At 33.6% G+C, this 18,304-nt stretch overlaps 1 protein-coding gene across 4 annotated transcripts in view; it reads left to right on the top strand.

Annotated features, from left to right (window-relative positions):
• Positions 1-18,304, top strand: part of LOC123950930 (sodium channel protein type 2 subunit alpha) — a 147,575-nt gene that overhangs the window by 99,225 nt on the left and 30,046 nt on the right. For all 4 annotated transcript variants that reach the window (XM_046019434.1, XM_046019431.1, XM_046019432.1 and 1 more), the window contains exons 15-17: positions 509-682; positions 3,380-3,736; positions 8,166-8,645. In XM_046019434.1, the coding sequence (XP_045875390.1) occupies positions 509-682; positions 3,380-3,736; positions 8,166-8,645 (1,011 nt within the window). The remainder of the gene's footprint in view (positions 1-508; positions 683-3,379; positions 3,737-8,165; positions 8,646-18,304) is intronic.

The raw sequence follows: 18,304 nt of genomic DNA on the forward strand, positions 1-18,304 counted from the left end.
ATAAAACACACCTCAATAAACTTAAGAAGATTGAAATCATACAAAGTACTTTTCTGACAAAAATGGAATGAAATTAGAAATAATAATAAATTAGGAAAATTTACAAATATGTGGAAATTAAAAAAACTTCTCCTAAATGACAGTGGGTTAAAGAAGAAATCACAAGAGTGACTAGAAATACTTCAAAATGAATGAAAATGAAAAATCATCAAATTGAAATTTATGAAGTGCAGTTGCCCACAATGTTTTAGCTGAACCCTTCATGAAAATAAAAATGACAATATTAATTTTATGGTCCTAATTCATATACTCCTCACAACTTAATAAACCTTAAATATAATAAACAGTTTAGATATTGATTTGAGTACACACCATTTGAGATTACTGGATCTAAGCCAATTTTTAAAATTTATAATTTAATTGAGGTTTATTGGGAGTAAGTTAAATTGCTCAGTAATTATTTATGATTTCAAGAGTGTTCACTTGTGTAATAACATTTCTTGTTTAGGTCTTCACTGGGATCTTCACAGCAGAAATGTTTCTCAAGATAATAGCCATGGATCCATATTATTACTTTCAAGAAGGCTGGAATATTTTTGACGGTTTAATTGTGAGCCTTAGTTTAATGGAACTTGGTTTGGCAAACGTGGAAGGATTGTCAGTTCTCCGATCATTTCGGCTGGTAAGTTAATTGAGAGTATCCATAATGTTTTTATAAATAATTTAATCAGAATTCTCTCTTACCAAGTAGGAACAAGAATTATAATTTTTTCTGTAGTTAAAATATTGTTTGAGTATATTTAAAAACAAACCAGATTCCTTTACAACCAGCTGGTAATTTGTTCTTCATCATAGCTTTAACAGGTAAATGATGTTTATTCAAACGAACAACCAACAGTTCTGTTTTAGTAATTGAATGGCAGGGCTAATAGGGAGGGAGAAAAAAGGATTCATATATAAATCCAAAGACAATTAAACAACATATTATTCATCTTTCAGTTATGTGAAGTTTGCTTAACTGTGCATAAGGCTTGATTGAGACTTAGAGGATGAGCTCACCTTTCTCTCAGAGGCTCAGAATTATGGATTTGCCCACCTTGCCCCCACAGAAGTCAAGACTTGAGAGTGGGTAGAGTGTGCAAGGGAAGAAAGTAGAGCGCCCCACACATTTGCCCCTTCTGCCAGGCAGGAAGTCACCAGATGTAGTCCTGAGAAGACTTGCTATTTTTTTTTTAAAGATTTTTTTTTTATTTATTTATTTGACAGAGAGAGATCACAAGTAGGCAGAGAGGCAGGCAGAGAGAGAGGAGAAAGCAGGCTCCCTGCGGGGCTCGATCCCAGGACCCTGAGATCATGACCTGAGCCGAAGGCAGCGGCTTAATCCACTGAGCCACCCAGGCGCCCCAAGACTTGCTATATTATGTTTTGTTAATTTTAAAGAAAGAGTCTTTTATTTGATCTTTATATTCATCAGTTCATGAATCTTTTAAAATTAAGAGACAAAATATCACTTGACACATTTCCATTTAAAGTGTGATATGTTTTATCATGTTGTTACTTTGAGTTGGCTTTTTTTATGATTTATTTTCAATTAACAGGGATGTAGATAGTTACTAAAGACAGGTTCCTATCAGTAATGTATTAGTGGTGATTAGATTCAAGACTTTGCTCTGAAGTCTATTTAGAATTTCCTGTACCACCTTCAAAGATGAAATTTCAGTTGAGATCCTTAGAGCTATGGTGTCCTTCCCTAGTTGTCATGGATAGCTGTGAATCTAATTTGAAGCTAGAAGGATGCAGAAAACAGAGCAAAAATTAGAAATGATTATATAACAAATAATATGGGCAACTACTTAAAAATGTTTAGTAAATCTTTGGATAATGTGATGCAGTTTGGGGAAATGGGAAACATATTATCATTAGTGTTTTGCTTAGTGTGTAGCTCTTTTGCATTAGTTATTCTCTGGGAATAAATTAAACATTTTGGTACTTATATCCACTCCTTTGAGTAACTTAGATGCCGTTAAATAATGCACTACTCTTAGCCTGACATTTACTGAAGCATCAGAAATAAAAATGCTGCTGAACTGTAAATGGTACCTTAGAGAACTCCATGAGCTCATACAACTGACATGTTAAGTAGTGGTGGCAAGCCATTTATATACTATAATGAATTGATTAAGTCACTGAAGACATAAGAGTTGACAAAATACAGCTTTTTACTTACGTCCAAATATTTCTTATTTGAATACAGTAAGTCCCAGTAGTCTCCTCCCCCTTATCCGCGGGAATATGTTTTAAGACCCCTAGTGGATGCCTAAAACCGTGGATAGTACCAAACCCTGTATATACTGGTTTTTTCCTATACACACACACCTGTGATAAAATGTAATTTATGAATTAGGCATGGTAAGAGATTAACAATAATAAGTAATAATAAAATAGAATAATTACAATAATATATTCTTAATAAAAGTTATCTGAATGTGGTCTCTTTCTCAAAATATTGTATTGTACTCACCCTTCTTCTAGTGATGACTTGAGATGATAAAATGCGTATGTGTTGAGATGAAGTGATGTAAATGACGTAGGCATTGTGACATAGCGTTAGGCCACTATTAAGAAGGAGGAAGGAGCATCATTTACTTCCAGACTGCAGTTGACCATGGTTCACAGAAAGTGAAAATGCAAACAAGGACAGGTGGACCATGGAGTAATAAATCTCTTTTAAAATACAGTTTGCTGTTACAGCAAACTTACGATATAGCAAGATTAAAGCAATCTAAAGATTTAAGGAAATTAGTTGTTTTTTTTTCTCTTGCACCTTACATAATTTATGTTAACTTTATCTGTACTTATGTGTCTCAAGTACACTAAAAAAATGTATTCACTTTGGGATTTTTTTTTCCATTTTATTTTATTTCTTTTCAGTGTTCCAGCATTCATTGTTTATGCGCCACAGCCAGTGCCCCATGCAATACGCGTCCTCTTCATACCCAAGTAATAACAGCCTCTACTTCTGTGAAACAGTCTCTGCCAATTAATCATCATTAATCTTAGCTATGTCGGGTCCCTACGGAAAACAAAACAAAAAAATCTTACATATGCTTATGTAAGATTCTGGAAGTTTTGGTGTATCTTATCATTAAAATGCCAATCAAAACTGTATAATATATTTGTTTTACTCATAAAATGGACTGTTTGAGAATGAAAAATACCCATGGTATTAAATAACATACATTTTGCTAGGTAAAATTTGACATGCAAATAAGTCATCACCCTATAATTGAGACAATTATGCCATAGATTTTCCTTGTAAATAAATTTGTAGATCCTTTAGAAGGCAGGGCAGTAATAGCCTTCTCACTTTTGTTTCCAGCTCCGAGTGTTCAAATTGGCAAAATCCTGGCCCACCCTGAATATGCTGATAAAGATCATTGGCAACTCAGTGGGGGCTCTGGGTAACCTCACTTTGGTGTTGGCCATCATCGTCTTCATTTTTGCCGTGGTCGGCATGCAGCTCTTTGGTAAGAGCTACAAAGAATGTGTCTGCAAGATTTCCAATGATTGTGAACTCCCACGCTGGCACATGCATGACTTCTTCCACTCCTTCCTGATTGTGTTCCGCGTGCTGTGTGGAGAGTGGATAGAAACCATGTGGGACTGTATGGAGGTCGCTGGCCAAACCATGTGCCTTACTGTCTTCATGATGGTCATGGTGATTGGAAACCTGGTGGTATGTAGTAAAAATATTTTCCTTATTTTTAGTAAAAGAAATGTAACCACTAAAAAGTATGTTCAACTGAGGAATGTTTTATATGTTTTTGGCTTTTTAAAAGCAATACTCAATTATTCATTATTGCAGGAGCCAGGTAGAGTTTGGACTATTGAGACCCACATTAACTTTTCAAAAAATATTTGTTCATTGTTTATTTTTATTTTTTCCAGTTTTACATGATTGACATATAGCATATACCATATAGCATAACTGTTAAAATACTATTTGAACCAGAGGTTCATACCTACACTTCTTACTATTCCATGGAAAGGGCCATTTCTAGCTTTTATCTTTTAGTTCTTATATTAAAGCATGGATGTGGTACTAAGAATAATCGCTCACTTTTTTTAAGTATCAACAATTGTATCACTTAAAGATGTTTTCATATTTTGGTGTCCTGCAAATTGGAGTTCAAAAAAATTGATGATCACTTCAAATGCATTAAAAGGGCATGCATTATTTGGTGCCTAGAAACTACAGTATCAGCAAATAACACTGACTCAAGAATCACATATTATCATGTCTGTGTCAAATGAACCATTCCCAGTACATCTTTACTGAGTCCTGGACGCATGGAAAAGGTGATAAGAAGATAGATATACACCATGATATGACTTATACTCGAACAGGAGTAAAGATGGAAATATCTTAATACATGTCAAAAATGTAAAAACAAAGTGCTGTATGTCAAGTTCACAAAGTAGAGACATTGCTTTAGACAGGCTTTGTCAAGGGGGTTGAACCCAAATTATCTTTAATTAAGATGCAAGATTTAGCGTGGTAGGAAGAAAAGTAGACTGTCGCAAACCAAGCAGTAGTAGACCCAGTGGATGGGGAAGAGAAGACAATAAACTCAGTGATGGGGATCAGGTTCCTATACTTCACATATGAATTATTCTGCGTTGCTTGATTAAGTTCCAATCCAGTGGACTAGAGCAAGGATTGACATAACCATATTTTTAAAATGTACAATTTATGGATTTAATTTCATTTCACATAAAAGTAACCTCCACTTCCCTCAAAGGAAGAAAAAAGGGAGAGGAAAAAAGGTAAGAGGTTATCATTTATTTCCATTCATTTGCAGATTTCCGCCTCCTCAATATTAGCTTAGATAATGCAGACCTATTCTTGAAGTAATAAGAAACATGAACATTGTGCAATCCAGAAATATGAATGGTGACTTAAAACAACAAATATTTATTATCTCTAGTTTCTGTGGGTCATAAATTTGGAAGTAGCTTAGCTGGGTGGTTCCAGCTCGGGGTCTGTCATAAGGTTATTGTCAAGATGTTGGCTAGAGCCCCAGTTATCTTGACTGAAGCTGGAAGATCAGATTCCAAGAAGCATCCCTCTCATAGCTTTTGACAGAAAGTCCCAATTATCTGTTGGCTTTTGACACAAGGACTCAGTTCCTCTCCATGTGGACCTCTCCATGGGACTGTTGACTGTCTCCAGGACATGCAGCTGGCTTCTCCCAGAGCAGATGACATGCGAGAGAAGGCAAGGAGAAGACTTTGTGTTCTAATCTTGAGGTCCTACACTGTCCCTTCTGCCATGTTGTATTCATCAGAGCTAGTCATTAAGAAAAACTCACACTTAAGAAGGAATTAGGCTTTAACTTTTGAATGGAGGAGTAACAAATAATTTGTAGATATATTTTATAGCCACCACAATTCCTAATGCAATTTGCTTTTTTTCAGAGAAGTACAGGATTGCATAGAACAGGAAGAGAGAGTCCTGGGCTTACACAGAACAGAAACAAAAAGTCATAGGCTTATATTATAGATTTGGTTTGATTTCATATATGTATTTGGCATATATTGGAAGAAGAGAGAAAAGGCAAAGAACAGAATCCTTTATGACAACAATGAATGAACAGATCAAACTGTAGCAGGGAATCCATAGTAGGAGTAGTAGAAAGTTAACTGCAGGGTTAGACTGTGTAGAGTTTAATTTATGAAAAGACTGATTATACATAAAAAAATTGGATTTTTTGTAGGCAGTTTGAAGCTACAGATGGCTTTTTATTAGGAATCTAACAATGAGCAATTGGAAAATGGACACTGGATTTAAAGAGAAAGAAATTCAACATATACCATATAATCTATTAATTTATAGAAATAAGACAAATCTGACACGTAATTGTAAAGAAGATTCAGATTGAAAGGAGAATTTCAGAAGCATCTATACCTATGGATTACATTTAATATAAATTTGGATTACTGTAGGGGTATCTGTGTGGCTCAGTCTGTTAAGTGTCTGCCTTCAGCTCAAGTCATGATCCCAGGCCCCACGCCTGGCTCCCTGCTCAGTGGGGAGTCAGCTACTCCCTCTCTTTCTGCCTATACCCCTTCTCATGTGTACTTTCTTTCTCTCAGATAGATATATAGATAGATAAAATCTTTTTTAAAAATTTAGGTCACTATAAATGATTAAAGAGAAATAGTCTATAAAATAATCATTTCCATCTACATGCATACACTGAAACTCTGTATTTTAAGGAGAAAATTAAAGGCTCTCCTTTCTTTTTTGACTATCAGCTGAAAAAGTTCCCCCTTTCATGAGATCCTGGATATATTTCAGAGTAAGCTAAGGTAGTGATAATATGTCATTTTTACCACCAGTAAGGAAATGTGTTCATATTGCATTTGATTAAACAAGATGGAATGAACTTCAAGAAATGCCTCCTATAATTTTTCTTTTTCATACTCACTGAAAGAGAGAAAGGTCCCCCAAAGGCAAGCTGACATAACCCCTTTGAACTCACATAAACTTCTTATGGTGCTCCACCACAAGAAGTGTCAGTGGTCACTGTCATGACTGGTCCACAGACAAGACATAGGTGGGGCCAAAGACTGGCCCACACTCATTCTAACAAGAAAGGGCAGCAGGCCATACAGCTAGAACAGTAAATGACACAGTTGGAGTTACAAATAGAGTACTTGCCTCCGTGCTTTGAAGAGGAAATATAAGTTGGATCTCACTCTGGCAGGGTCTATTGATACATATCAAGAAAAATTTCCTAATAGACAAAGATAGTTCATTAATAAATCTTCAGAAATCAAATCTAGAAAATAATGCCACCAAAATTCATTTTCATTATGGATAAATACCAAAATGTAACATTTAACTTTTTTCTTTCACCTATTTTTCATCCAAATAACAAATTCAAAGGCAAATAACAATAAAATATAATTTTATTGGTAAAGGAGTAGGCCTTCATATGAATACCAGCAACCGTGATATAGTAATTGAGAAATGTCAAAATAGACTTACAGATTATGTGAATACCTTACTGGATCTTACACATTTTTACATTTCCTTTTACCATTGGTAGACTAACTTGTAACTGGTTAAACAAAGGAGCTATAGGCTTTATTTAGCTTATTGGAAAGATAGGAATGTAGCAAGAATGCAGCATCCTTTTCATTGGAGTTTTACTTAAAGTATTTTCTAGGATTCTTCTGTATTATTTTTACATTTTGTCTTTGACTTACTTTACTACTAAATCCTTCTGTTATTCTATATGCTTCAATAATCACAAACTCATAAAATTATCAGTCAATCCTGAAAAAAATTATACAGCTTGATCTTGTACCCATATGAGTACCTGATTCATTAGTAAATTACATCTTTTGAGTACATATAGAGTGGGTTTATAGTCACTAATCTTTTCACTCACTCCTACCAGTGGGGCCTATTTTTGAAGACTCAAGTTACAGACTAATTAGTGATTTTTGTCCATGGCAATATCTTGATTCCACAATCTTTTAAGTCAATATTAACATGATGGTTATTGTATAAAAACCATTTTTATAGTATGTCCAGCTATTGTATAGATCTAGTGGCCATGATTTTCTGAACCAAAAACTGTGACTTTTGATCTAGCAATAGGTATATTTTTTTCTAATTTGGCAAGTTATCTAGTGCAAAAATTGGTACAAATACATGAAAACAAAGTCATGTTTAAATGTATTAGAATTATCATTTTAGGAATAAAGTTATGATAAATTATCAGTGTCCTGGAAAATCCAGTTTACATGGGAAAATACTTAGCATCCCAAATAAAACTTTTTTTCTTTGTTCACTGTTACAGTTAACTTGATAACTAAGATTTCTCTTTTGGAACTGAACTTAATTTAGAAGTTTCACATAATAGTGGTTTCGGTAATTTCGTAATGACTAAAAAGGAAATACTCTTAATAGTATCACTTGATATTGGACAGGTATTTATTTCATTCACCTTTTTTTCAGGATAGTTTATCACAAACTAAAAGGAATACCTATTAGTAAAAAATGTGGTGTAGGAGCAATTTTGGAAAACTTACACTTAAGAGCAACTGAAATAACACAATGTTTTCATCACCTATTTTCCTATCGTGCTTAGGTTCTGAACCTCTTCCTGGCCTTGCTCTTGAGTTCGTTCAGTTCTGACAACCTTGCTGCCACTGATGATGATAATGAAATGAACAATCTTCAGATTGCTGTGGGAAGGATGCAGAAAGGAATTGATTATGTTAAAAGAAAACTACGTGAATTTATTCAGAAAGCCTTTGTAAGAAAGCAGAAAGCCCTAGATGAAATTAAACCACTCGAAGATCTAAATAACAAAAAAGACAGCTGTATTTCCAACCATACCACTATAGAAATAGGCAAAGATCTCAATTATCTCAAAGATGGAAATGGAACAACCAGTGGCATAGGCAGTAGTGTGGAAAAATATGTTGTGGATGAAAGTGATTACATGTCATTCATAAACAATCCCAGCCTCACTGTGACTGTACCAATTGCTGTCGGAGAATCTGACTTTGAAAATTTAAATACTGAAGAATTTAGCAGCGAGTCAGATATGGAGGAAAGCAAAGAGGTAGGAATTTCTAAATAAGATATTTTGGCATAATGTATGCTTTAAACTAGGAGTCTACTTTAAAGTTATGTTTTATCTCTGTAAGAAAATAGGATATTGATACACTTTCTATGGCAAATTGGTGATACCTAAATTGATGATAGATTAAAATAAAGCCAGACAAATGATATTCTGACTCATTTTTTAAAAATATTTTCCATCTTGAATTATTGATAATATTAATATTCAGATTAATGTGAATTTCTCTAATTATTTGAAAATCATTTGAGATTTGTGAAAATGCTTCAGTTTGTTCACTTTCTTGGAATTCTCCCACAATGGTAGTTTTTTGTATGTACTAGATAAATACTTGGTGAGAAGGCAGTTCCAATTCCTACTTGGCTTTAGTGAAATACTTCCTAAAATGTGATCTTACGTAGTTTGCACAGGCATTTTTATTCACAGAAAATGATTGGGATCTTGGATTGATATTTACATATGGTTTCATGTTTCTGAAGTAAGTAATTTTTTTAAGGAAATGAAGGTAGTAATGAATCATGCTGAAAATGTTTAACTCTGCTGAGCCTAGTGCACGCTGTCTACACTAACAAGAAGTCATGGTATGTTAGAGAATGTAAAATTCTCAGTTTATCAACTACAGTACCAGTCTTGGCAGTTTAAAGTATTCTTTGATTTACTAGAAAAGTATGAGTACCAGAGTATGCTTTTAGTTTGTTTCTAGGTTAATAAGCACAGAGCTGGGAATAAAGAGAAGAAAGAATTTAAACCCTTAGTGTTTAATTGTTTAACTTTACAGAAATGAAAACAGAATTCCCAGTGATTAAAGCTTGCATCAGCAAATAAAAATAAAAGCCAAAAACAAAGATTCATCTTTTCTTGTCATTTGAATTGATTGACAGGAAGAGAAAGTCCTCCAATACTATTTTCATTCTAAGAAAGATAGATGACTGGGGAGCTTGAGACAATGAAGGATAAAATTTAAGTAGTGTAACAGTCACAAAAATTGGACATTAGTTAATAAAATTATGAACTAAAATATATTTCTATGAAGGAAACCTTAGCTGTTTGTCAGTATTCCCATGTTAATAACCTAAAATTACTGAAGAATAGGCTATTTTTCATTCTTTCTTATTTTAGTATAAGTATTGCTAATTCTGTGATTAAGTAGATGTTAAATGTGAAATCCAGAGAAAGTTTATTTATTTATTTTTTTAAGATTTTACTTATTTATTTGAAAGAGAGTGAGTGAGAGAGAACATGAGCCGGGGGAGAGGGAGAAGCAGACTCCCTGCTGAGCAGAGAGCCTGCCCACATGGGACCCTATCCCAGGACCCTGCGCTCATGACCTGAGCCAAAGGCAGTCGCTTAACCAACTGAGCCACTCAGGCACCCCAAAGAAAGTTTAAATAGAGGTGCTAAAATTAACAGGTAAGTAACAAGGCCATAGTTACTAGTTTCACAAAATAAATGATGGGGAAAATTATAAAACATTAGGTGCTAAAATTAACAGGTAAGTAACAAGGCCATAGTTACTAGTTTCACAAAATAAATGATGGGGAAAATTATAAAACATTACAGCCTGAGGCAACGAATTGCTGTAACTAGTTGAACTCAAATCTTTACTAATAAGGCCATTATTTTTAAATTTAATAATATCTTAATATATGGTTAAACAGAATTTTGGATAAGCATAAGTTTGTTGGGATCTGCTGAAGAAGAGGGTGGATCCTAATTGTTCCTACTATATATTACAAGAAATTGAAGCCAGCCTTAGAAAAGAGAACTGGGTCATTAAATTTTACTATATATTCCCCCTCTCATTATCTTGACATTATACCAAATAGTAAATATTTCCTTTACCGAAAGGGAAGTCAGTTTTCTTTTTTTTTCAATTTTTTCTATTTTTGTATGTTTAATTTTAGAGTATTTCCTATAAACTAAGAATAAATTATGAAGAATCAAATGTTAAAGCCCTCAGTTAGTTTAAACTTTTGACTTAGTTTGAGTATCTTTCGAGGTGTAGTTAACATGACATCCAGTCTTTTTAATTTTCAGGAACTTTAAAGCCTTAGGCTTCTCCAAAATTGCATATATATTTACTTCACCTCAAACCATTATGTTTGACACAGGAGGAATGTCCAGTCATGGGGGGCTTATGGTAGGAAAGTCCAGACTCTCTCTCTCCGTTACCATTAAGTTTTTAAATTTTTTTCTGTTTCAGTTAAGTATGACAAAATAATATATGTGATAATATACTTTGGAATTGGAGGCAGAGAACTGAGCTGCCTGTTGGAAATAGAATTATTTTATTGCTTTGGTTGTGGAGTCCTTTTGATTCATTCCCACCATAGAGATTGTTACCTGGTTGTTAAAACTTATTATTTGCCGAAATTTTCAAGTATGTCTTTATATCAACTTCCGAAATATAAACTCATAAACCAATAAGAGATTAGGGCACTAGTCTAGAAAGAGAAATGTGCAGGTTTTAATCATACTGTATCTTACCTAGTAGCTCTATACTAGAAAACAAAAGAGATTGGAGAGAATTATCCAAGAATTCCAAATATTCCTACGTGAAAATCTGTTTATAGTGTTCTGTCTTCTAGTTATTTTTGTCTGTTCATTTTTTTTTCCATTTTATTTATTTTTTCAGCGTAACAGTAGTCATTCTTTTTGCACAACACCCAGTGCTCCATGCAAAACGTGCCCTCCCCATTACCCACCACCTGTTCCCCCAACCTCCCACCCCTGACCCTTCAAAACCCTCAGGTTGTTCATTTTTTTAACTGGTGGGATGGGGTTGTGTTGTAAAATGTCACATATAGAATAGTAAGAAATGGTATAAAGCTTATTTATATTCCTTTCTAATTTTTTTTTAATTAAAGGAAAAAATAGGGCACTTAAAACATTTTAGAATGCCTAAAATTTCCTTTTTATAGAACAAACTAACCAGGTGGACTCAGAGGTTGTTTGGGTGTTTGAACTAAATCCTCTATGTCTTTGACAAAGTTGTGTGATTCTTTGATACTTTCTGTAAGTTCTCTAGAGTTTATCATTTGCACTCATGTATGCTTTAACTCAACATTATTTGACTATATTTAATGTAATTCCTTTCATAGTTTGTGATTTTGAATGATTGATTTCTCTTTTAGGGTTTTAATGTTGAAGCCATGCTTAAATGATTTTTTTCAAAGTGAAATTTACTAGTACAATATGGAAAGCTTCACCACTTACCGTTCTTACTTCTCACAGGGGTAAAATCAAGCTGGAGCCATCAAGAGTGCAGCTCTGGTGTTTTTTAACCAGCCAAAGGCTCGGGCCACCACTTTTACCCAGGTTACCCAAGCAAGTGGTACATATATAAATATAATCAGTTTCTAAATGAATTTTGACTGGCCTGCATGTTACTCAGCTACATTCCTTGCCCATCCATTGGCAGTAAAATAAAAATATGCACAGCTGCTCTTATGCTGAGTCATATAAAGCATGGTCAGGCAAGTCTGGCAACCCTAACTTTTTAAAACAGTGATTTAGTTGCTAATCTTCTTACATAGATTTTTAATAGAAATTATATTCACTGAAAAATAAAAGTGCATGCCTTTATGGTTTATTTAATTTCCATTTAATGCTACAGAGATTTGAACATGCTAAGGGCTTAGAGGAGAAATGTAGGTGCTCTTTAAAAACTTGCAGAAAAGCTTTCTCTGCCCTGTTTTTTTGTTTTGTTTTGTTTTTCTTTTTCTTTTTTAATATAGCCCCAATGGGTGTACTTTGTAGGTAATTTTTGTTCAGTGTCATACTAAGTTTTTCTGAAGGGCAATATGCAAACCAAAGCAATTCCTTATTCATGTGCAAACTGCTGAAAGGGTATTTTAATGTGGTAATAATGTAAATGAATTGGAATGTTTACATTTTGGCTGCTAGCAGCATGGGTACAGTTTTTGTCTGCTTCATTACAGAGAAAATGGCATTGCCTTTTTTAGCAATTGACCAAAAGTATTTTACATTTAGAACATGATTCCCTTGGAAATTCTGTTGATATTTACCCCTAAAACTCCTAAGACTGAAAGAAAAGGGAAAAAATGCCTTTTGTACACCAAAAAAATAAGATTATGGTCTTATAGGTAGTATGTTCATTCTGAAAATAGATCTGGAATCCACCTTCTTTTCTCAATTGTTCCTCTGTCCTTTGTGGTTTTGTTTTTCCTCATTTCATCCAGACCTGCAGAGAAATTTCTCCCGAAGAACGTTATGTAAATATATAGTGCACTACAGACTCCTATATAGACAGAGAATCCTTGTGCGCTCCTTTAGTGTTTTTAAATGAAAGGACCTCCCTTGTCATGACCATGGCAATGAGGGTAGCCCAGTTTGGAGTCCATTTGCTGAACCTTTGCATTTCCTAATGTTGAAATCATAGTTTTGTATTCAAATATGTTAACCAAATTACTCAATGTGATTTAATTATTTTCTTAAGAAATATTAATTAAAACAGGAGAAACTGAGTTTAGGGCATTCAAGAAATCTTTGAACTACTTTTAGAATAATTCTAAAAGCCAAAAACTGTTCTCAAGTTAAAAGTTTATCTTAAAAATAGATATGGCTTATTGTAAGCCCAGACTACTTATGACAAAAGGTCTAGAGACAGGCATGTGAAGAATATATTCTTTGAATATCTGAATATATGATTATTTGGGTATATGTTATGTTTGAGGAATCACCAGTATATCCAAAGGAGAGTTCCAGGATAAAACTAGTAAAAAAAAAAAAAAAGGAAATATTAATTAAATACTTTTCTCTTAGGTGCAGTTTCCTCTTCTGCCATTAAAACTATAGAACAACCCTAATATAAGCATATTTGGCTCTCTGGAAAGTAGCAATGATTATGTCATTTTCATAGTATTCTTTTATACTTTGGGACAAAATATTCAGTCTCTGGCACTCTAAGACCTTTGAATGATGATGTCTTGTATATTGGAAGAATGACATCAAATGAGACCTAAGATACATAATTATTCACAATGAAACACAGATATACATATACAGAGGGACTAGAGAGAATTTTTTTTCCTAGAATGGATTAATTCTTCAGAAAAGTGTGGGATTTGACTCCTTAGGATAATAGCTTTTTTCCCCCAGTTTCTTGGAAAAAGGGAAGGTTCGTTTCCTTATTTTCTGAGTATCCCATATTCCAAGTTCTTGTATACACAGGTATACCAAGAAAGTGATTATCAGATGTATTATATACCAGTTTATTTAGGAGATTTAGTTGGAGTATATATTGTGAAACACAAACTGAGCCCAAACTGGTTTAAATTGACCTCATTTATTCTTAACTCTTACATTATTACAGTTTCCGATTTCTTTGAATATGTCTCTTATCCTCCCTCAGGAAACACTGTCTGTATATAAAAGTGTATACTAAATTCCAACACAAGTGGTAGAGGAGGGAAAAAGATGTGAGCGAATGTTTTTTTGAGAAGGATTCAATAAGAACCCATTATGATTTTATCCTGAGAAATGTTTAGTCCTCAAGGGACAGTTTTCCAGTATCATAGTGATTAAGGAAGAAAAAGACTCAATATCCTTCATGTAGGAACAAAATGAACTAAAAGTGTGTCTTTGGGGCACTCTCTGCTGAGGGGTAAACCAACATGATATAAGGGTTACTTTTGCTGGACCAAGAAGGATACTTCAAATACACTGTATGGTTTGAAAATTGTGTAATGTATCCATTATAAAGACAGAAATGGTTTCTGGGTAATGTAGTATAATGATAATGATACTTTTGTCACATACTTTGTTTTGCCATCTTCCTTATCAAGACCGTAACACCAACAGTCCCTTTCTGGTATTAATGTGCCACTTTGCCCTTAGTTTATCCCAAAGCCAGCAAGATTATAACTTTCATTGTTCTATTGTTAAGATTTTTCATGGAAAATAACCCAGAGCTCTTCAAATGTAAATCTGAAATAGGATCCATGTGGAACAAAGGACTGCCATTTTTGTGGGTCAAACTTTTCAGATACGCACTATTTGATTTACTTTATATTTGAAGTTTTTGTTCTTTAAACCCAATTCCTTTATTGAATCAGAGTAAAATGCACCTCTTTTCTAAATTATATGCAATCTTTATAATATTATGTACAATCTTTATAAATAATTATATTTCCTTAAAAATGTATCTCAATTTTTAATGAGAAACAAATGTGCCTGTGAAAAAAATGGCAAGTTATATTTTCTCTCCTTTTTTCTGCTGTGATTGTTTTAAAAAATACTTTTATTTTCTGAAAGAAAGACTGTAGTTTGGCATGTTGATGTTTAATCATAATATATAAATAATAGGAAAAGTAAAAGAGATAGAATGTTTAAAAATACAAAATGAAATATTATGTGCCTTAGTATTTATTTATTAGATCATTTACCAAAATACAATTCTGTCTGGCTTAACTCCTCTAATAATCCCGCAGATTTTCAATATGAAGAGCCCTGTATTATGAGACTTTCATTAAAACAAATGTTCAAGTAATATTTCCACCTGAAAGTTAATTATTGCCAATGCTGTTCACAGCAAGTAGCAATTGGCTATTCCTGTTTGATCTTTTTTACTATCCTGATATTAGAATACATCATATTTTATTAAAATTTAACTAGGCAAGAGCACTCTAACAATATCATGTAGTTCATTTATTTCCTAATAAATAAGCACAAAAAATGAAAAGGGAACATAAACATCTAACTTTTACCAAAGGGAAATATAAAACTTGCCAAGTGTAGAACTTAAAAGTATAAAACTGGTTCTATTTCTAGGCAATTTATATTTTGGTCTCTTACACGTGGCATTTTACAGTGGATGTTGCCTAGTTTGCAGCATTTGCAAGCAACCTTTATTTGAAAATTCTTCAAGTACCTGAGTTCTAAAAGTTCCATATAATGATGTATATTTGACAGTTCTATTTGGTGAATTTGTACCATAGTTAGGATTTATTATAATTATGACCATATCTGAAGCTGGAGTTTTATAGTCTTAATTTGATTCCTTTGATTTTTATGGATTCTTTACACATTTTAACTTTTAGTCAACATATTTTATATTATGATATTTGCCTCTTATGTGATTTTAAGGAAGTCACTGGATTGATGTTATCAAGATTTTATAAATCAGTTTCTTGCCTACCTCTCAGTATTATTGTTCAAACTTTTTGTTCATTTAATATTCCAATGAATATTTAGTTCTATTCTACATTAATACATATAAAAATATGAATATAAATTGAACTAATACTAAGTTCATTGTTACAAAACATGGGAATCCATAATATCATGAGCACTATCTTGAAACTTCAACATTTAACCACACATCACATCTACTAAATATTTTGTACTGATAAAGATTGGTCTTACTTGAATCATGAGAAATTTTTCTAGGAAATTCTGGTAAAATAGAAGATCTAGAGTCCAGCTACTGACTCATTATAACTTATGACAAGATATTTAAAGCCACATTTCCTTCTCTAAATAGATACCAGATTGGTTGCTGTTCCATATCAGAGGGAAGATGGAGAAGGAGGAGATTGCCTCTCCTTAAAAAGATTGCATTCGCCAATGGGACTGCAGATGTACCTATAAAGAGTGAAAAGAAAGAAAACACTGTCAGAATGATTCAGTATAAGTTTATGAACTCCAGAGTTCAACTACAGTTTTCTTTGTAGATTCGTATTAGGTCTGAATAATTGAGAGCTTGATGTTCAGGCAGCACTCCTTATTCTAAAAGTTATTTGGCCATTATTTATACAATTCAGAATCTTAAAGGATTTGTATTATTCTGCACCTAAGGAGGTGTTGGATGTAGTTACTGGAAGAATAAAAGACTCCATGCACAGGTCATTTATTCATTTATTCAACAAATGCCTATTAAACACAAATATTGGTGATAGGTACTAGGGACACAGAGATGGCAAAAGTAGTATCTTTGTTTCAGAAGATTAAGTCTTGTGCTATATGTCTTCTAGAGACCCAACAGTTTCATATTGCTATTATAAAAAAGTAGTAACCTGACCTTTAAATACACAAATACCTGGCTTCAGTAAAAAGACATTACTTCTGTATTAGTATTAAGGAGCTGCACTAAATGAAAGGTGTGATAGTTAACATTACAGGGCTCCTCTGGATCATTTCAAACCAAGATTCACTGGAATTTGTTATCTGATGACTTCTCCCAATCACTGTCAAGAGCTAACCTTCATTTTGTTATAGAGAAGTCTATTATTCATTTATTCATTTTTTAAACAATATTTATTGAGTACCTGTGACCTGCCCAGCACTGACGTTGGCTGGAATACAGTCCTTCACTAATGCCAGCCTGAGCATATGGAGTACTCTAAATATGGATCCTTGTTTTCACCCTGGGTTCACGCCCAGGCCTTCCCTCAATCTCTATTTACAGTGTTATCCTTTTTTCTTAAAAGGAACGTTTTCCGTCTCTTTTTGTGGGCTGTTTGCAGCTAGATTAGGTATGACAAAGCTTCAATTCTTCTGATTACCATGTTTCAACATCCTGCAAGTGAAAAAATCAGTATCATCAGCTCCCTAATATGTAACTATTTCATGTGAGTCAGATGGATTGGAATGAGAGGATAGTTTGGTCATATCTTAGTCAATTATGTGTATGTAAACACCGTATATTATCAAAGAGTCTAACCAAAAGACAAAGGATAGGAAATTAGAAGTCTAAAAAATTAAAATATGTGAAATAAACTGTCCCACTTTGACATTTCATCTTCAAACAAAATATATTCAAATTATAAGGACAAAGACACCATGATTATCTACCTAGTATTGTAAATACACCTGGTGAGCAGGAGAAGAATTCAACGAACTTCAAGCATTTTATAATATATAATCCTTGATTTAACTGTTTCAGCCAAATTAAAGAAAATGCCCTGAAACTGGCTCTATGAAGATTGGCATATCTAATATTTATGCTTCTGTCACTGTATTGTTAAATTAAACAAGATAAAAGCATTTCAATTTCATCTTTATCATATATAAATAGTTTCACTTCATCAGCATCACTATGCCAAGAAAATATTTTAAATAAGGAAAATGATTTTCATAAAATAAAGGAACCATCTTTCCAGAGCAGATCCATATAATCCTTAGCTCAAATATGAGCAGAGTGTTTCTAGTACCAACTATAATATCCACTTTGTAGTAGTTCAACATACTTCAGTGTGCATTTTATCATGTGCTTACCTCATCCCCTTTATAAAGTAGCTCTTATCAGCTCAGCCATTTCCTAATGTTATGCACTAACGGTAATAACATTGTAACAGGTCTGAGAATGCTGTGGCCCAAACTACTCTGATTCCACGTGGCACTCATACCTGGCCCTGTGTCATTCCTGCAGCATTTTAAGACCAGGCTAATAAAGACTGGTATCCCTTCATTTATCCTGTCCCTTTAACACCTTGACCTGGCTAAAGTTTGTTGTATGTCACGGTCTAAAACAACTTCTTTCTATTATATTTTTCTTTTGGTGGTTTTGATGTAGCCTAAAGGAAACCAAAACAACTGCCAAAGAGTCACTTCTCCCTGTATTAACAGGACAGGTAAGAGTGCCAGAGTAACAAGTAGTTTCCAAATGCACAATGAAACAC

This window comes from Meles meles, chromosome 9, assembly GCF_922984935.1.
Source record: "Meles meles chromosome 9, mMelMel3.1 paternal haplotype, whole genome shotgun sequence".
Lineage (NCBI taxonomy): Eukaryota > Metazoa > Chordata > Mammalia > Carnivora > Mustelidae > Meles > Meles meles.